Source organism: Lycium ferocissimum, chromosome 9 (genome assembly GCF_029784015.1).
Source record: "Lycium ferocissimum isolate CSIRO_LF1 chromosome 9, AGI_CSIRO_Lferr_CH_V1, whole genome shotgun sequence".
NCBI classification, from domain to species: domain Eukaryota; kingdom Viridiplantae; phylum Streptophyta; class Magnoliopsida; order Solanales; family Solanaceae; genus Lycium; species Lycium ferocissimum.
This window is the reverse complement of record NC_081350.1, coordinates 11405539-11424175: the sequence shown is the minus strand read 5'-3', so window position 1 is coordinate 11424175 and position 18637 is coordinate 11405539. Positions and strand designations below refer to the sequence as shown.

Below are 18637 nucleotides of genomic sequence, written 5' to 3'. Positions count from 1 at the left end.
TTCTTTAAAACAAAACAATTAAGGAATATAAATATTGAGTTTCGCTATTCCATTTTAGGAGCTCAAGGACAAGATCGATCTCAGTAAAGAGTTTTTCATATTTGGATTCATTATGTCATTTTCTTTATTCCTATGTATTTTTCTGTATATTTTCATGAATAGCTAGGCATTTTACTAGAATTGTAAATCAGCTTTAGTGCGTAAACTTAATGGGACAATTTAATTTTGACGACATTAGATCATTCAGATCTGTTATTTTACTGAAACAAGATTATACTATTGTAGGAATAACAACACAAGAAGCGGTTTCCAGCCAAAAAAAAAAAAAAAAAAAAAAAAAAAACACAAGAAGGGGTGTGATAAGAGAAAGAACTCAAAATGAAAGAGCGGGTATCAAGTATAGGATAGGGGAGGGGAGGGGAAGGAGAAGAGCGGGAGATGAAAAGATGTTAAAAATATTTAGAGTGTTAGGAATGACAGAACAATCATACCAGCACTATTGCATCAGATTCTATCAGAATTTTAAAGTTAAACGTGTTTGAGTGAGAGATGCACTAAAGTGATTGACTGCTTGTGAAGTTCTTGTGTTATTCCTCTATTTGCTGAAAATTTGTTTGTTGATTGTAATATTTTCCTTTCAATTAGCGGTATATTAATTCGTTTTGGTTTACAATAGATCATCCAAATCCGTAATTTTACTGAAAAGAGATTATTTTATTACGAGGCTAACGAGACAAAAAAAGGTAAACGAAGATAGGTGATAAACGTGATATGAGAAGAAATGGAGATGGATAGCAAGTGTTAGCAATAGCATAGGGGACGGAAAGGGGAGGACCGGGAGAAAAAAAGTGTTAAAATAATTTAGAGGATTATAAAGTACGGATGCGATCAAATCAACACTAACACATTGAACCATCAAAACCTCAAATATACTTGCAATTTTAAAAATAAATTACATTTTTTTTAAACAAAAAAGCATGATTTTTTCACTTGCAAAAGATAGGCTTTTCATAGCACACAATTTTGTATCATCACATGCAAATTTTATACACATTCAATACTTATATATAAATAATTTACATTATTATTATTATAATTATATCAATTATAGTAGTATGTTATTATTCTAATTTTTAAGTTATCATATCAAATCGGAGTATAAATATTTACTCCTATATTTTTTGTAGATTAATTTAATTTGATTGGGAAAATAATTTAAGTTTAAAAAAATCCCATGCAGGAAAAAAAAAAAAAAAGTGTAACTCAACCCACTCTCATTCATCCCCATGCCCTGATCCCACCCACCACTTTTTATTTTTATTTTTCAGCCGGTGTTTAGTATTCACATTGAAGCTTGATTATATTTGAATTCGTGCCGTGTAAAATTCTATTTGGGAAAGCACTCTCTATCAAAAAATTTTCTATATCCAAAGTCCAAACTCAAAACCTCTAATTAAGGAGAAGCGCCATCGCCCCACATCCTTCCCACCCACCACTTGCTATCTTTCCTCTGCTTTACCATGTCCAAACTCTATTCCTGACTCCACTCTCCTATCTTTGCTCGCCACTTTCACTTCCACTCTCTCTCTAGAATTCCTTTCTCTCTCTACAAGATTCACCATGCTTGATGACTCTGTATCTACTGTTTATTCTTCAATCTGGACATCCATGAATAGCTGGTTCACTCCCACTATTCTTTTTGTTCTTCTCAATGTTATGATTGCTACCATTGCTTTTACTTCTTCCTTCGCTAACCAAAAACAAACTCATCCTAAACAACAACAAGAACAAGAACAACAGCCTACTAAACTTGCTAGATCTCCTTCACTTCTTCAACGCATCAAATCCATAAATTTCTCAAATTACAGATCTCAAGAACACGTTAAAGATTACAACTTTGACCAAACCCATCATCAACAAGAAGAAGAAACCCCTTTTGAACCACCAACACATTACATTTTTGAACCAGCACCTGAACAAACTACCATCGAACCAGGTACCAGTACTCAGTACATTTTCAATCAAGAAAATATTCAAAAGCAACAAACCCAGTACGATTTCCAACAAACCCATCAAGAAAATCTTCAAGAATCTCAAACCCAATACCTTTTTCAACACACCCACGAACAAAAACCTAAAAATGTAGATCAAGATTTCAACTTCCAACCAAACCATGAACAAAAACATGAAAATATGGATCAAGATTTCAACTTTAACCCAGCCTATGAACAAAAAAATGAAAATATGAACACCCATTTTGATTTTAAGCCAATCAACGAAGAAGAAGAAGAAGAAGAAGAAGAAGGAGGAGGAGGTGAGTTTAAGAGCTTAGATGAAGTGTACAGTCAGTTAACCAGCGAACGCCACGTGTCAAGGAGCAGATCAGATACAAAGCCATATTCAGGTGAAGCTCAAGTGAAGTTACCAACAAAGATGAAGAAATCAGCAAGTATGAAATCACCATTTGCACATTTTGAAGAAGAAGCTATTGTTGAAGCAAGAAGACCAGCTACTACAAAGGAAAGGAGTGCTAATGAAGACAATGAAGTTGATGCTAAAGCTGATGATTTTATTAATAAGTTTAAGCAACAGTTGAAGTTGCAGAGGTTGGATTCTATTTTAAGGTACAAGGAGATGATTGGCAGAGGGAGTTAAAAGGTAAAATTCTCTGTTTTCTGAGGGGTTAATTTGAAGTTTTTGATTAGTTTTGGGGGCTGTTTGGAGAAATTGGAAAAAAGTAAGATTGTGATGGGATCTAATGAAAGTTCAAATGGGGGGTTATGTGGATGGGCATTTTAGTAATTTTACAACTACATTGCAAATGTATGGTTTGCAGTGTCTGAAAATGGGGCTCATTGTGTTGTTGGAGCTAATTTCAGTGTACTGTGAATTTAGTCCACATTTTAAACTCTCTGTTCAAATAGGTCATCTTTTTTTTAATTTCCTTCAACAAATGTCCTCAAAGAAAATCTCCAATCCTTTTTTTTTTTTTTTTAATGTTTCTGATGTACTTTTGGCAATTTTATTGTTTCTAATGACTGTTTATGGTGAAGAAAAGATCAAAGACTGGCCCATCCATAGATTTTAGGGTCTGTATTTGTGTTAGTATCATATATATATATTTTCATTTTTTCAGTTGAGTCCAGTGCATTATCCCATCCATATTCCATATCCCATGTTCCCTTTCTCTTTTTTGACAATGAATACATTTGTAAGTAGTTTAAGTTTTTTTGATTGTGTCAAAAAATATTAAAACTGTCAGCCACTTAACAAGAAAGTGTCCACCCTAATCACGGGTTGATGAACTAGAGAAGATTGTAGATAATTTATTGTTTGTCAAATTGCAATAAAATTATGTAGACAACCTCTTGTTGAGACTTCTATTTTTCCCCTAGTATAACCTATCCAAAAAAGAAGAAAAGAATCTCTTAGTATATGAGATAAATGAAATTTGAAGTGAAATTCTTGATTCATTATGGGAACAAGGGTTGTTGGGTTAAAACAAACCAATAACTCTTATTTATATGATGTGGTATCATCCGCTTTGGGTCAATATCCAACATCGTTTTTTTTTTTTTTTTTTTACTTTTCTTATGGAATTTTTCACACACCCAACAATCTTTTCTTTGAACTAAGTTTCACATGGCCATCACCATTTATGAAATTAATTTGGAAATTAGTTGTATGCCACCCAGATATTGAGTAATTATAGTCACCAAAACCCACTATCTTCTTTTGCGTATATGCATCTTGATATCAAAGTTATAGGTAAAGGTGCCAATCAGCTCGTAGACAAGTAAAGACAGTAAGTTGGCTTTACACAATCACTGGCATCTAGTATTAGTCTTGGTGAACTACCTACTTTGATACTAATTGGATTAAAATAGTTCAGAGATTCACTTAACATTAGTGATAATCTGCTTCAGATCAAGTTTGTACGATTTTCTTAAAAGACCTTATACTATAAAAGCATCAACAGTACCTTATAAATATATTTTGTTTGCATTTGCTGTGTGGTATTTGTTCACACATCTTCACTAGGGTTGCAAGTTCTTGAATGGATCTTCGGAGGGAATTTAATGGTCACTACTAACTTTCCTTTGTTTAGGGGCAATCATATGATATTATGATGGTCAGGGTGTGGTAGATGGGGCCATATTTAAATGGTGACAGCTATGACTAGCCCCTTTCCACAATTTTTTTATTTTTTGGGAATTTTGTTGATAGGTCCCATTCACAAGTGATCTGCGACCATATGATCCAAAGTTTAAGGCTTTTTCCTTGGTCACTACTGGTTAGAGCATCTTCTAGTTAGACTAGACTAGAAGTTTCACTTTTTGTTGGGAACAATATTAAACAACATTTCGTGATATAATTTTCAATGATAAAAGATTCTAAGTGCATAATATGTTATGGTGTTATTATTAATCTTAAAATAAGTGTAGTATAAGCATCTTTTTCTAAGGATTAAGCAATTACTCCAATTATTATTCCACTGTGGAATCTTTCTTGTATTTGTTATGTGCCTATTTTACTTCATCTTCCAGTCGGCAAGGTGAATACAAAATAAATTTAGTTTAAAGGAGACAGCTCAGTGACTTACCTGTTGAGTATTTAGTATTCTTCTAAGTATTAATTATATGTGAAAATCATGACAATAATTTCTGAATTAGCACATGGGGTTTCGAATGGAAAAAAGGAGAAACATTTGTCCCTACCTTACTCCACTAGAAGACAAACAATGATCAAGACCCCTACAATTTCAGACCTACTTTGAGTTTAATTTTGAGCTTTATTTTGGAAATAATAAATTTGGATTAGCCTATTAGTAGTATCATTTGCCTAAATTTGAAAGGTTACTGGGGTTCCTACTTGAGCCAAAAGAGAACAATTGTACTAGAAGGACTATTTGGTACTACGTAATTGATCTAAGAGAAAAGACATTATTTAACCCCGAACTTGCGACCAAAACTCAGAACTAAAAGTTGTATTTATATCCCCTTAACAACTTTCATTTCAATTATTTTCCACCCTAAAAAAAACTAATACCACTCTCACAATGTGAGGTGTATTACACTCGCGCCACATTCTTGCTACATCATTCTTTGTCGTTGCTTGTCATTCATGTCAAAATTTACCAACACTTCATTTTTTATTTTTCTTTTATTATTTTTTCTCTCTCTCTCTTTCTTCTTCTTTCTCCTAATCCTCACCCTACTTGTAACAACCACTATGCCGCTGCTGCTGCCACCGCCGGCGGCAACAACCACTATGCCGCCGCTGCCGTCGCCGCCGCCACGCGGCAAAAAAAAAAAATCATTATTATTATTTTTTTTTTTCTTTTATTATATTTTCTCTTTCTTCTTCCTTCTCCTCATCCTCACCACACACCACCATAACCACCGCCTCCTTAAATCAACCCAACTGAAAAATTCCATTTTTGTCATCTTCATCTTCCTCCTTATCCTTGTCATTCAAACCTCCATTATCATCAACAAAAAATACCATCTTCAATTTTTTTATTGATACTAATCCGAATTTCAATCCAAAATTAGCAAAATATCAACATGACTCGAAAATCTTTATCAACGGAAAAGAGACCGTTTTATCGCTTAGTTACATAAACAACAATTTTGACACAAAAAGTTCGGAATTCTCTCAATTGTTGTTGGCGGGTACTGTTGATGGTATACTCGGTTATTGAAAAATCTTTGACCCATTTAAAAACCAAATCATTTGAACCCTAGGGATTGCTAGAAAAAGAAAGGAAAAAAATCGAAAAAGAAAAACAGAGAAGATGACGACAAATTTATGGCGATTAGAGGATGGGAAAGAAGAAGAAGAAGGATGAGACCCTAGTGATGTTGTTATTGTTGTTTAATTTGCCTATTAGCTAATTAGTTGTTGTTGTTTAATTTGTTGATTAGCTAAAAGAGTAAAGAAAGAGGAAATTTAAAATTAAAAAAAGAAAAGAGCAGCAGCGATGCAATGAGAGGATGGGGAAGAAGAAGGAGAGGGGGGGGGGGGGGTAGAAGGAGAACGGCTGGGGCCCATCTTTATTTTTTATTTTTATTTTATGTTTTAACTGTATATTATTTTTATTTTATTGTTTAATTGTATAATAATATATATATATATATATCAGCGGGTCCACTTTTTGTGTTGTTTACTCTCTTAATTTTTTTTATTTTTGCCACGTCAGCATTTGGGGTTGTATTTAATTAAGATGAAAGTTGTTAAGGGGGGTATATAAATAAGTTTAGTTCTTTAAGTGAGTTTTTGAAGTTCGGGGTTAAATGATGTCTTTTCTCTTGATCTAATTCTAAGTTTCTAAAGTCCGATTTATCTTACAGTTTTAGTACATTTTTGTCCTTTCTGAGCAGAAATGGATTTGGATTACAATCTGTATAACTGGAAAAAGCTAAGTCCAAAGGCGGAAGGTGAGTCCATAATCTATCGATCTCATATATTTTGACATTTTATGTTGTCATTAAAAGATCATTGCCCTTGGAAAATTTGAGTTTGTCAAAGCACTACTTCAATGGATGTTTACTATGTTTGGGGTAGGGGTGTACATGGACCGGGTTGGTTCGAATTTTTTAAACACCAAACCAAACCAATCGCGTCGGGTTTTTAAATTTATACACTAAATCAAACCAATAAAATTCGAGTTTTTCAACCTCGGGTTTTTTCGGGTTATTCGGTTTTCTCGGGTTTTTCGGATTTTTTTTTTCCGGAATAGTCTTGATACAATACATATAACTTTTACTTCAAATATTTCTGTCCTAGTAAGATACAACTATATAATTAAGGTGTTTCTTAAGAAAATAACACAAAATGTGAGAAGAGTGATGACATTGTATTAAAATATTCAACAAAAACTAATAAAATCGGTTAAAATAAATATTGCTAATTAACAAGCCATAAAGAAAATGACCATAATCTAAAAATACTAAGTCATGTTAAAATAAACACGGCTAATAAGTATTAATTACATGACAAAGAAAAAAAACTTAAGTTATGTATTTTCACTCTCTAAACTAATTATGCAAAACTAAAGAATAGATATCCAACATTATTGTCATTTTAAAGTGATAAATTGAATTTCTTTTGTTAGCGTTAGTGTTGAGCTGGTTTTGGTTTGAACTTTATTTGAGTTACAAATATCCATAGGATATAAAACTTATTGACATTCAAAATTCTAAGTTCAAGCTTGAATAATATAATAATAGATAAAAAAAACTACAAAAAAATAAAAAAAAAATTTATAAATTCCATTACAAATAAATATTTTTATGTATAAAATATTTTAAAAATTGAATACATGTAATATCGGGTTGGTTTGGTTCGGTTTGACTTTTTTTAGTTAAAACCAAACCAAACCAATTATGATCGGATTTTTTTTCTCAACACCAAACTAAGTCAAACCAAATCACTAGTCGGGTTTTTTTCTCGGTTTGATTCGGTTTATCGGTTTGGTGCGGTTTGTCGGTTTACTTTGTACACCCCTAGTTTGGGGTGTTAGAAATTATACTTGCACCTTAGAGCTTTGGTTTAAAGGTAAGAGTGGCGAAATCAAGATTTTCACATAGATATGTCAAATTATAAAGAAGTCAATACAATATATTGACCCTCATCGATTTTTTGTGAATTTATCTCTTTAAATTTTGACATCTCTGATGAAAATTCTAACTCGGCCAATTAGTCAAGATCCCTATAAAAAAATAATAACCATGTGAATAAAACAGATTTTTCTATCTAACTATTGAAAAGGAAATTAGCGAACCTACGGTCTAACACAGAGGTAAGAGCAAAAGGGAAAAGAACTATGACGTGATCCGTGTCTTGAAGCAGGCTGGCCAACTTTTCAAATGGTCCAACGAATACAACTGAGCACAGTACTCATCGAATCACAAGCAACATGGTATAACTATCCGACAACACGTGGCTTCGCTATGGCAAATGAAAATTTATGTATATTTAAATGAAAAAAAAAGGAGCAAACGAACAGACTTATTATTATCGAATTTCGTTGTGCATCACTAATTTGATAATTCTTTTTCCGACTACCAAAAATACAAAAAAGGTTGGGATTTAGTTGGGGAGGCAGGCAGGGGTGAAGGGAACCATTATTGTAGAAATCTCCAATGACACAAATAGCGGTGTTGTGGATATGTCTGAACACTCTCTCGAGTGCTGGCAGCGAAACCCTTCAAATCATTCTGACTTCAACTTTTTGGAACTATGCATATTTTAGGAATTGATGTTGCTGCTGACAAACCAACTTGTTAGGAGTATAATATTCTTAATATTTAATATGAGAAATCTCTGAAGTGCATTAGAGCGAGTTTGAGTTAGCTGACAAGCATCAAATAACGAATTTTTTAAGCGTTTGAAAGTTATTTTATGAATAATCGTTACATGTTTGAATAGAGCTATTGAAACTGATAACGTCCTCAAAACAGTGTAAGGAGAATAGAAATAAAAATAATATCTTACATAGAAAAAGTAGAAATGATACAGAAATAAGGAGTCCGACGTTTTGTTTTAAGGAAGGCGCTTTCAGAATTACATAAATATTAGAAATAAAATAGCAAAAAATTATTGAAATAAAAAGTATTTTTCTCGTTCATAAATCGATCAACATCAACTTATAATTTTTATTGACTCTATATTTATCAAACAAGTAAATAAATTAAATGTTCTTTTATAAGCTAAGCTTATCCAAGACAGTGTAAGTCAATTCTTAAAGGGCCTAACTTCTTTCTTTCTTCCCCATGGATAAACCGGTCCACTCATGGTAGATTACCAAACCATTGTTATATATTGGAAGGTCAAACGGACGGTGCCTATATTAAACAAACTTAAATAAGAAAGAGCCACGTTTTGTTCTGAAAGTGACTTGTAATTGTAGTCAATTCTATTTGATTGAAAATTGATAAGTTAAATTATGCTATAATTTAAGTGTGTAAGTGTGTCATTTTCACTAAAAGGAAAAACTAAAATATCTGGCAGCACTTGGAAGGGTCAAGCATAAGCTCGAGTGTGCAATGATATTAGAGCATTATGAAATAGTGATGATGTAGTCCAGCTTCAACACTCAATTCTTAACTATTTCCAATTTTGTTATTCTTAAATATAACTAATTTTGTAACCAATTGAACTAATCTCCAACTCTGAACCACTAGCTCTTGCTAATAAAACAACAAAGACAAAAAGAAGAAAAAGCACTTTATGTTGAATTTAGCTATGCTCTTCTAAATTATGGTTCAAAGTATTAAGTTCCATGCAAGCAACTTGATCAAGAGAAATTGAAGAAGAAGCAGAATTGCTGAGAGGTTTAGAGGGAAAAAGGAAGTACTGTTTCATTGCTCAATTGAGGAAATGAAATGTGTTGAGCGCGCGCGCGCACATATATATATACACACAAAAAAAAAAAAAAGTGCACTCAAGCTAACAACATTTTAACCTCAGTATAACCACAGTAGCCTAAACTAACTGTAGTGAACCAATTAACTAACTCAGCTTCTAAAAACTTCACCTAAATGTAACTAACTCATTAATTAAGCTAGGACGGATTAGCTGAGCTACGCTGAATATTCTCTACACTTCCTCAGCCTAGGCACGATGAAGATGTTCTTCAGGCCTAGCATGGATAAATGATGTGTATGTTGCACGTGAGTATGTCTGCCATTTGGTCTGAAGAGGCCAAGTAAAAAGGAGTAAGCAACCCATGTTGTATCTTCTCTCGAATGAAATGACAATCAATGTTAATATGTTTAGTGTGTTCATGAAACACTAAATTACCTGCAATATTTATTGCAGACTTGCCATCACAATAGACAGGAACTAATAACTGCAAAGCGATCTCCAGTTCCTTGAACAAGTCAACCAACCAAACAACCCCTGTTACTGCTGAGGCCACACAACCGTATATAGATCTGCCTCTGCAGAGCTTCTAGAGCTTGTAACTTGTTTCTTGGACTTCCAAGAGATCAAAGAACCACCAAATTTAACAAGGTATCCCGTGATAGATCTTCTAGTTTTAGGCCATGCAACCCAATTTGCATCACAAAAAACATCTAGATGAAGAAATAGAGAAGCTGACGGTAAGATTCTTAATCCTGGGCCTTGTTTGAGATATCTCACAATTCTGAGAGCAGCATCTATGTGAGAATTCTTAGGTCATTGCATATAAACTAACTTAGGATTCGACTGCAAATCAAATGGGATTCGACTGCAAATCAAATGTCAGGCCCAGTGGCAGTCAAATAAAGCAATCTTCATATGAGTCTTTGATAGCTTCCTAGATCATGAAACAACTTATCAAAAGTGTCACCAATATGTTTGTCAAATTTAACAATAGTATACTTAACATTCAGTTCCATAGGAGATCCAACAGGTTTGGAGGCTGCTAAGCCTAAATCAGCAATTAGTCCCAAGACATATTTCCTATTTGATGCATGAGGATGCCCTCTGAACTTGTAGCAAATTCACATATATTGTTTACATACGTATATATCTCCATAATGCCTCCAATAGGCACTATTTGACCATAAATTAAATGTTCAATAGGTTATGATTAGCTGTCTAGATTAAAAATTCGGATAAGTTCAAAGGATTATCTATGTATTTGGCCCAAAAAAAAAAAAAAGGATTTAGTTGCAGGCATTTCATAAATTAAAATTTAGATTACCTTTGATGTCTAAAGTGCACTTTATAGTTGAAGTTGGCATGTTTGGAGTTAGCTTTCAATCGAGATTCTACTAAAGTGCTTTATTCTCATTACAAGAAAAAAAAAAAAAAAAAAAAAAACTAGTTATGAATTTCGTAGCTAATATATCATTAAATAGCTCGCAGTAACATAATTTTTTGATGTCGCTAAATAGAATTGCAAGTAGATTTTGCTATTTAGCTACAAAATTTATATGTTGCTAATTTGTGTTGTTCTAATAGTGACTTCTTCGCATTTTGAAAAGATGCCAATTATATCACCTATGTTGTTTATATACATATATATCATTAAATGGTATATTAATGGTATTCTTGGATAAACTACATAATTTGGGCGACTCGAGTTGGGGCAAGAAGATCGGCTAAAATAAAACCTCAAGTAATTTTTTTCAATAGTTATAAAATTAACTAAATTTAATATTTGTTATGAAATATTAGAATAATATGGTGGATGTCCAACTCCTAAAGGATTAACTCCCACTACTCTTTTCCATGATGTATAGTTAATCCTCCACTACTTCCTCACCATTATGTGGTTATTACTCCCACACCTCCGTGATCTCCCTCATAACTATCCCATGATGTCAATTGGTTAATGTTATCTTTAAGACATCCTTTGTAACTCTACCTCTATGCAATAGTATAAGTAGAGGTATGTGATGTGATATGAATACATACTTGAATAACACTTGAATGAATAAGAAAGTTCTCATCCCTTGTCTCTCTATTTCTATTGCTTTAATCCTTTTATAATGTTACTACTTTAGCTTGATTTTACAACACGTTATCAGCACGAATCTCTACTTCTACTTGAATAGATTTTCCTAGTCGAGTTGCACTTCTTCAGTTGTTCAGATGGCAAAATTTATGAAGAATTAGGAAGATGACATAAAGAAACAAGCGAGCTTTGTTTCCTAAACTCAAATTGATCGATGTTTCCAGTGACGATTGTTTAATTCTCTGTGTCAGGTAATATTTTTCCATCATTCAGACGTTTAACTTCTTTATTCCTCAGAGGAATATAATTTTCTTTACAGCTCTACGATGGTTACATCACATGGTTAAATTTAATAATTTATGATTGTCTATTGGTATTGCATGATAAAGATAATATGAAGTGGGTGTAGTTATATAAATTAACCAGTAATGTGCTAGATGTACTTAGCACCTATTGGCTTACTAATTGACTCAAGTAATTCAGTAATACAGACTGCAGATTTGCGTGAGTACTACTGTGACAACTTCTGAAATGAGATTGCTTTAAATCTTGAAAGTTATTGAAAGGCTATTGGCAAATAATATTATTTATCATGACATGATATTATGTGATGAGTATCGTTTCAAGTCTTAGAAGATGATTTTTTTTTGCGGTTATCTCAGTATTATCCATAGATTTGAACCCCTATAACTTAAACATTGCTTCAACTTTGAATATTTATGTTGGCATCTGTTTCATGTATAGTTCTGATGGTCGTTAAAATATAATTAGTTGTTCCATGATTGATTATATCCAACCCCTCCCTCCTAATTAAATAATTGAAAGGTAAGATGTTTTTTTTCCCTCTAAAAACTCGTAAATGGCTAAGGAATTTTTCAAGGATAAATTTTCTATTGCTATTTGGCCTATTATTCCATTGGTTGAGGGTAAGACGGTGGATTCAAGTCCCATCACACCAAGAGGGTAAGACATCGGGTTTAAGTTCCTGTGCATTATGATGATAATATAAGATATTGGTTTCAAGTCCCATTAATCTATGGCCTAACACACCTTTATATGGATAAGATGTTGGGTTTGAGTCCCGGTGCACTATATTGATCATATAATGATGACTAAGGCAAAATGAGGTGTATTTGGTGAAAAATCGTGAAGCCCATACCATTTGATATGTTTCATTCCGTGAGGGGAATGAGGTAGCAGTGCATAATAAGTCTAAATGAAAACAAGTGTAAACGAATGAATTGGGTGTGGCAAAAGATAAAATAATGTTAATCATCATTGTGATATTATAAAAGGGAGAACGTTATGGTTCTCAATGTGGTCCTTCTAAAGGTGAAGGTAATTTTTGTCATTAATATGGTTTGAAGGATCATTGGGTACGCGGTTGTCGTGCAACCTAATTTGATAAAATTTTATAAATCCTCCATCAAAAGAAAGGAATACAATTCGAGGTGATGTTGAGGTGGGTCATATAATGATGATAAATGTCAAGGCATGACAAAGGGCTTATAATAAAATTAATGAAGCACGTAGATGTATGATTATATTCATTGCTTGGAGAGAATGTGACTTGCGAAAGGCATTGTGAATGCTTGACTATTCTTGAAAGTGAATGTGTCAAGATGTGATAAAAATTATGGATAAGGACGTGCTCATGTATGGTTGAAAAATACCACAATTCACCCCTATGAGAGGTTTGAGAGAAAAAAGTTGTTTTGACATAAATGGTCAATGGTCAGGTCACATACTTTTAGTACGTCATAAATATTGTGGAATATCTTATCATGAATTATCAAAGGGTAAAAGTAAGAAATAAGTCTTGTTTGTAAAGGTTTTGACCATGACCATAATTATAATTACTCCTTAAAAGGAGATGTTTACCATATGAATGGTATTATGAAATATGCGGTAGTATATAATTAATTGGGAGCTCTGGAAAAGCTACTTTGTTAATACCCGGAGGAATGAAATTGTTCATAATATTGGTATTGTAGTAAGTCTCAAAAGAAATTTTTTAAGTTTCAAAGACATTGACAATACATGAATTATATTGAGACTATAAATTATGGGAAGGTTTAATATCTTCATATCACTACAACTATAACGGGTAAATAAAATGTATGTGTGATGTTGCCCGTTTTTCCTCCTAATTTGTACTACATAAACACAAGCATGATGGAATTACATGCTACGGAAGTTGGCATGACCTGTTGGCCATCCGGTGAAAATATGATGCGAAAATAATTGAGAATTCATGTGGTTATATATTGAAGAAATAAATTATTCCTCAAGAATTCTCTTGTTCTGCTTGTTCTCATGATGACAAATTGATTAATGTACCAGCTAAGGTTGGGATTGTATTCCCTGATTTTTGGAACATATAAAAGGTGAATATGGGCCCGTTCACCTGCCATGTGGATAGGTTATTATTATATGATTTTAATAGATGCATCTATGGTATGGTCCATTGTGCTTTGGTATCAACTTGCAATTTATTGGTTTTTGCAAAGTTGTTTGCTCAAACATTTTAAATTAAGAGCACGATTCCAAATTATGAAATGATGTTGATAATGTTGGTTTATATCCAAATTGGTTTAACAGAAATTGTATGCATCAAATTATAGCTAAACAATTGGTTATGAGAACAAACCTCCCAAAAAGAAATTTGGTATGAGATGTGTTATGTAATATGTAGAAGCACTTGTACGCATCAAGCCAACAAGTTAAAAAAATTTCCCCTATCACAATTAGTTCAGGTCAGGAACCAAATAATTCCCATCTAAAAAATTTTAATATGCAATATATGATTGAATTGCTCCACCACAACACACAAAGATGGGTCCCCAAATAAGGTTAGGAGGTAAATGTTAGATTTCCTAACATTAGGGGGAGGGATGATAAGCGGCTAGAAAATAAGGTATATGTAATGAATTATCACTGGTATGATCCCCGTTGAAAAGATAATTCAGGTTAACTGCCAGACGCATTTGCTGGCCCAAAATTAAATATTATATTCCAGCTGCAAATGCTCCAGTTAGAATTGAAGTCCTTCAAGGACAGAGTCTATGGTGATAGACCAATCAGTTTCAAACATGAAACTCCTTGTAGAAGGAGAGGAGCAAATGATCAGAAGAATGAGGCAAGTGCTTTAAAAGAGCACCATGACATAACAATTCATAAAATCTTGGGAAAGGTTCAGGTACCTGAAAATGATGAAAAATGAAGAGATCTCGATAACTTATGTCGCATTGGAACCGATATCAGATGTCCATCAACAATATCTTTGATATAATGTAGCGCTCAACATTATAAATGGTGATGAGGATCTTGAATTCAAATCTGTCAAAGAACGTTGACAGCTATAATGATTGACCAAATAAAATACGCAGTTCAAGTATATTTTGTTTCACTTGGAAAAGTGATGTTTTGGACCTATAGTCCAGGGACCTCAAGGTATAATGTCAGTGGGGTACAAATGGATTCTTGTGCGAAAAGTAAAATGATAAATAAAAATCGTATATATAAAGTACGGCTTGTGACTTGTGGCATAAAGGTTTTTTCGCAAAAGTCCTGACATTATGGTATGAAGATTTGTGTATTCTCCTGTGGTGGATGCAATGGCGTTTCTTATCAGTCTGGCAATATATGAAAATTTTGAATGTGTATAATTAATTGTTGTCATTATGGCTATATAGACAACGAAAGAAAATTCATAGGGATACAATTGGTTTGAAGTATTTAAGGTTTACGAAAATAAAGCTTCAATAAGTCTTTATATAAGTTAAAGTATATAGGTTAAAGAGATTCCATTGCGTGCCCCAATGGTTGTGATGTCGCTAAATAAACATCATTTTGGCCTCATGATAATGATGAGTTTATTGTATTGCATACAACAAAAGAAATTATTAATATAGATTTGTTTATCCTAACATATTATCAAGGTTTTGTTGGTTATGTAAAATGCAGGGCATTGTTTTTATTATTACATGAAGTTTGTTCTTCAAGTGAGTTACCGATTTGCATGTAAGGATACTGCCACATTATGACGTTCTATATGGCAGTCAATTATTGATACTTATTCAAGTCATGCCAAGGTGATAGCTACTTACAAAGCACGTTAGGAATGCGTGTCTGGCTGAGATCAATAATTCAGCACATTTTGCAATAGTATAATGTTTATTTGAAAATGAAGATTTCAGCAATATTGTACAAAGCTTGCATAGCTCAATTGAAAGACGGATATAACAAAGGAGACACAATACAACACATTTCGTCAAAGTTCTTTTCCAGACATGATCTTCAATAGAAAGATGAAGTAGATATTCAACAAATACGCTCGATTGATAATTTGACGGATGTGTACACTAAAGCATTACCAACCTCGACATTTGAGAAGTCGGTATACAAGATTTGGATGCGTCGTCTCCAAGAATTAAGTAATGTTTTAATCAGGGGGAGTATAATACGCGTTGTACTCTTTTTCCCTTAGCCGAGGTTTTGTCCCACTGGGTTTTCCTTGCAAGGTTTTTAACGAGGCAGCAAGCAATGCGTATTACAAGATATGTGTACTCTTTTTCCTTCACTAGGATTTTTTCCACTGGGTTTTTCCCATTAAGGTTTTAACGAGGCACATTATCTATATGGACATCCAAGGGGGAGCGTTATAAAATGTTAGAATAATATGGTGGATGTCCAACTCCTAAAGAATTAACTCCCACTATTCTTCTCCATGATGTATAGTTAATCCTCCACTACTTCCTCACCATTATGTGGTTATTACTCCCACACCTCCATGATCTCCCTCATAACTATCCCATGATGTCAATTGGTTAATGTCATCTTTAAGACATCCTTTGTAACTCTACCTCTATGCAATAGTATAAGTAGAGGTATGTGATGTGATATGAATACATACTTGAACAAACTTGAATGAATAAGAAAGTTCTCATTCCTTGTTTCTCTATTTCTATTGCTTTAATCCTTTTATAATGTTACTCTTTTAGCTTGATTTTACAACAATATTAACATAATTTAAATAATTGTAACGATAAGTTAAATAGAGCAATTCTCGATGGCCAATTATGAGGCCCATACCCATTTGAGCGAGGGTTCTAGGCTATCTTTTTGGACTTTTTACATAATTGGCTGCTCTGTCAAAATAATTAATTGGTCAAAAATACAAAAGATACATATTAATTATGTACAATATATATATATATGTATATATATTAGTAGACCAAAGAGAATAACTATAAGAATGTTAATGAACAAAATGTGATTGCTTCGTCAGCCCAGAAACGGAGTACATATTTTGAAGAAAATTAAATGTAACTTCCGTTAGCCACTTGTTGTAAAGGTTTTCTCTGCGGATAAAGCATTTTTTGTGCGGAATACTCTTCAAAGGCACTGGTCTTTAATTTTTGTCCTTCGCCTAAAATCCATGGGTTTCGGGTTTGAACCCTCAGTCAAATATTTTTTTTTTTAAAAAAAACCGCAAGACAGAAGTTTGTAGCAAAGTAAGGCCTATTCGGGAAAAGTTTAAGGCAAACTTCTACCTGAATAGGCCTAACTTTGCCCGAAAAGTTAGGCCTCAAGGCAGAGGTTTGCCTTAAAGCCTAATTTTGGGTAAAAGTTTGCCTTAAAGCAAATCTCTGCTGAATAGGCCTAATTTTTCTACAAACCTCTGTCTTGCGGTTTTTTTTTTTTTTTTTGACTGAGTCGACGTTCGAACCCAGAACCTCGGGGTATTAGGCGAAAAGCAAAAACTAAAGACCAATAATTTGAGGGGCAAAAATTCAAGACCAGTGCCTTTGAAGGGCAATCGTGGAAATGACCCCGGATAAAGTGGGAGTAGAACAAAAAAGAAGGATCTTAGTTAAGAATATGGGGCCCTTGTTTTGCTTAAATTCAAACCCATTATTTAGGGCAATTTTCACGATTGTCCTTATTAAGGGGGTGGTCTTTAGTTTTTGCCCTTCAAATTCTTTGGTCTTTAATTTTTGTTCTTCGCCTAAAAATTCAGGGGTTCAGAGTTCCAATCTCCGCTCACTCAAAAATTAAAAAAGAAAATTTTCAAGACAGAGATTGGATTTCGCAAGGCAGAATTTGCCTACAAAACTCTACCTTAATGCAGGCCAAACTCTACCTTAAGGCAGAGGTTGCGACCTTATAACGCACAGTTTGCCTTAAGGTAGTAAACTTTACCTTAAGGCAGAGTTTTCCTTTGAATCCAAAACTGCGCGAGATTTTTTTTTAAAATTTTTAGCGAGTGGGGGGTTCGAACCGTAATTCAAGGTTTTTAGGCGAAAGGAAAAAATTTAAAAACCAACAATTTGAGGGGCAAAAATTAAAGACCAGTGCCTTTGAAGGGCAATCCACGCAAAAAAATGCATTATTTATCCACTTAAATTTAGGGTTTTCGAATTAAAAAAGTGAACTAACTTTAGGGAAGCCCAGTCCGCCATTAAAGGTGAATGTCACCTTTAAGGGCTAATCATGCAGCAAATGTCAATTGCCTATGGTTGCTATATAAATGGTTGTTTTTCATGTTTACCCATATTGAATATATCCTCTCTGTTTCAATATGTTTATCTGGTTTTAACTTTGCACAAAGTTTTAAAAATTGGATCAAACTTTTGAATCTTGTGACCTCAAACGAAACATATGTACAATGTACCAAAATATCTTTTAACCTTGTGGTCGTAAACAAACAAACCATGTAGAAAGTCAAAATTATAGAGTTGCCAAAAAAGGAAATTTTTTTTTTTTTAAACAGATTAAATAGAAAAGTAAGACAAACAGAATGAAATGGAAAGAGTAATATTTATCCACCTATTCCCGTTTACAAAGTTCGTCCCATGAAAAATGATATTACAATAGTAATTTTAGTAGTATATCTTTGTGGTATACATTTCACCTTTCGCCTATCTTAATAGTAAGAATATTGAGTCATAATTATACAACATTTGAATTTTTGGTGAATGAGAACCCAAACATGAACTATAGAAGTTCAGTTTCTGATTTAAAATCAGGGGTCCAAATCAAAATCTTCAAAGGGGTTCCATTAATGTCCACAAAGTTCTTGTTTTTGATATGATTATAATCAACCTCATTGAAAAAAGTGATGTAGACATGTTGAAAATCAAAATATACTACCTTCACCGTACCTTTTAAATGATACTGGGT

The 18637-nt window shown here is 33.3% G+C and overlaps 1 protein-coding gene across 1 annotated transcript; it reads left to right on the top strand.

The window, feature by feature from the left end:
• Positions 1-1472: 1472 nt before the first annotated feature.
• LOC132029632 (pathogen-associated molecular patterns-induced protein A70-like) lies at positions 1473-3135 on the top strand. Its single transcript, XM_059418919.1, has one exon. It carries the CDS (start codon positions 1621-1623, stop codon positions 2653-2655), a length of 1035 nt encoding a protein of 344 aa, XP_059274902.1. The 5' UTR covers positions 1473-1620; the 3' UTR covers positions 2656-3135.
• Positions 3136-18637: the final 15502 nt, after the last annotated feature.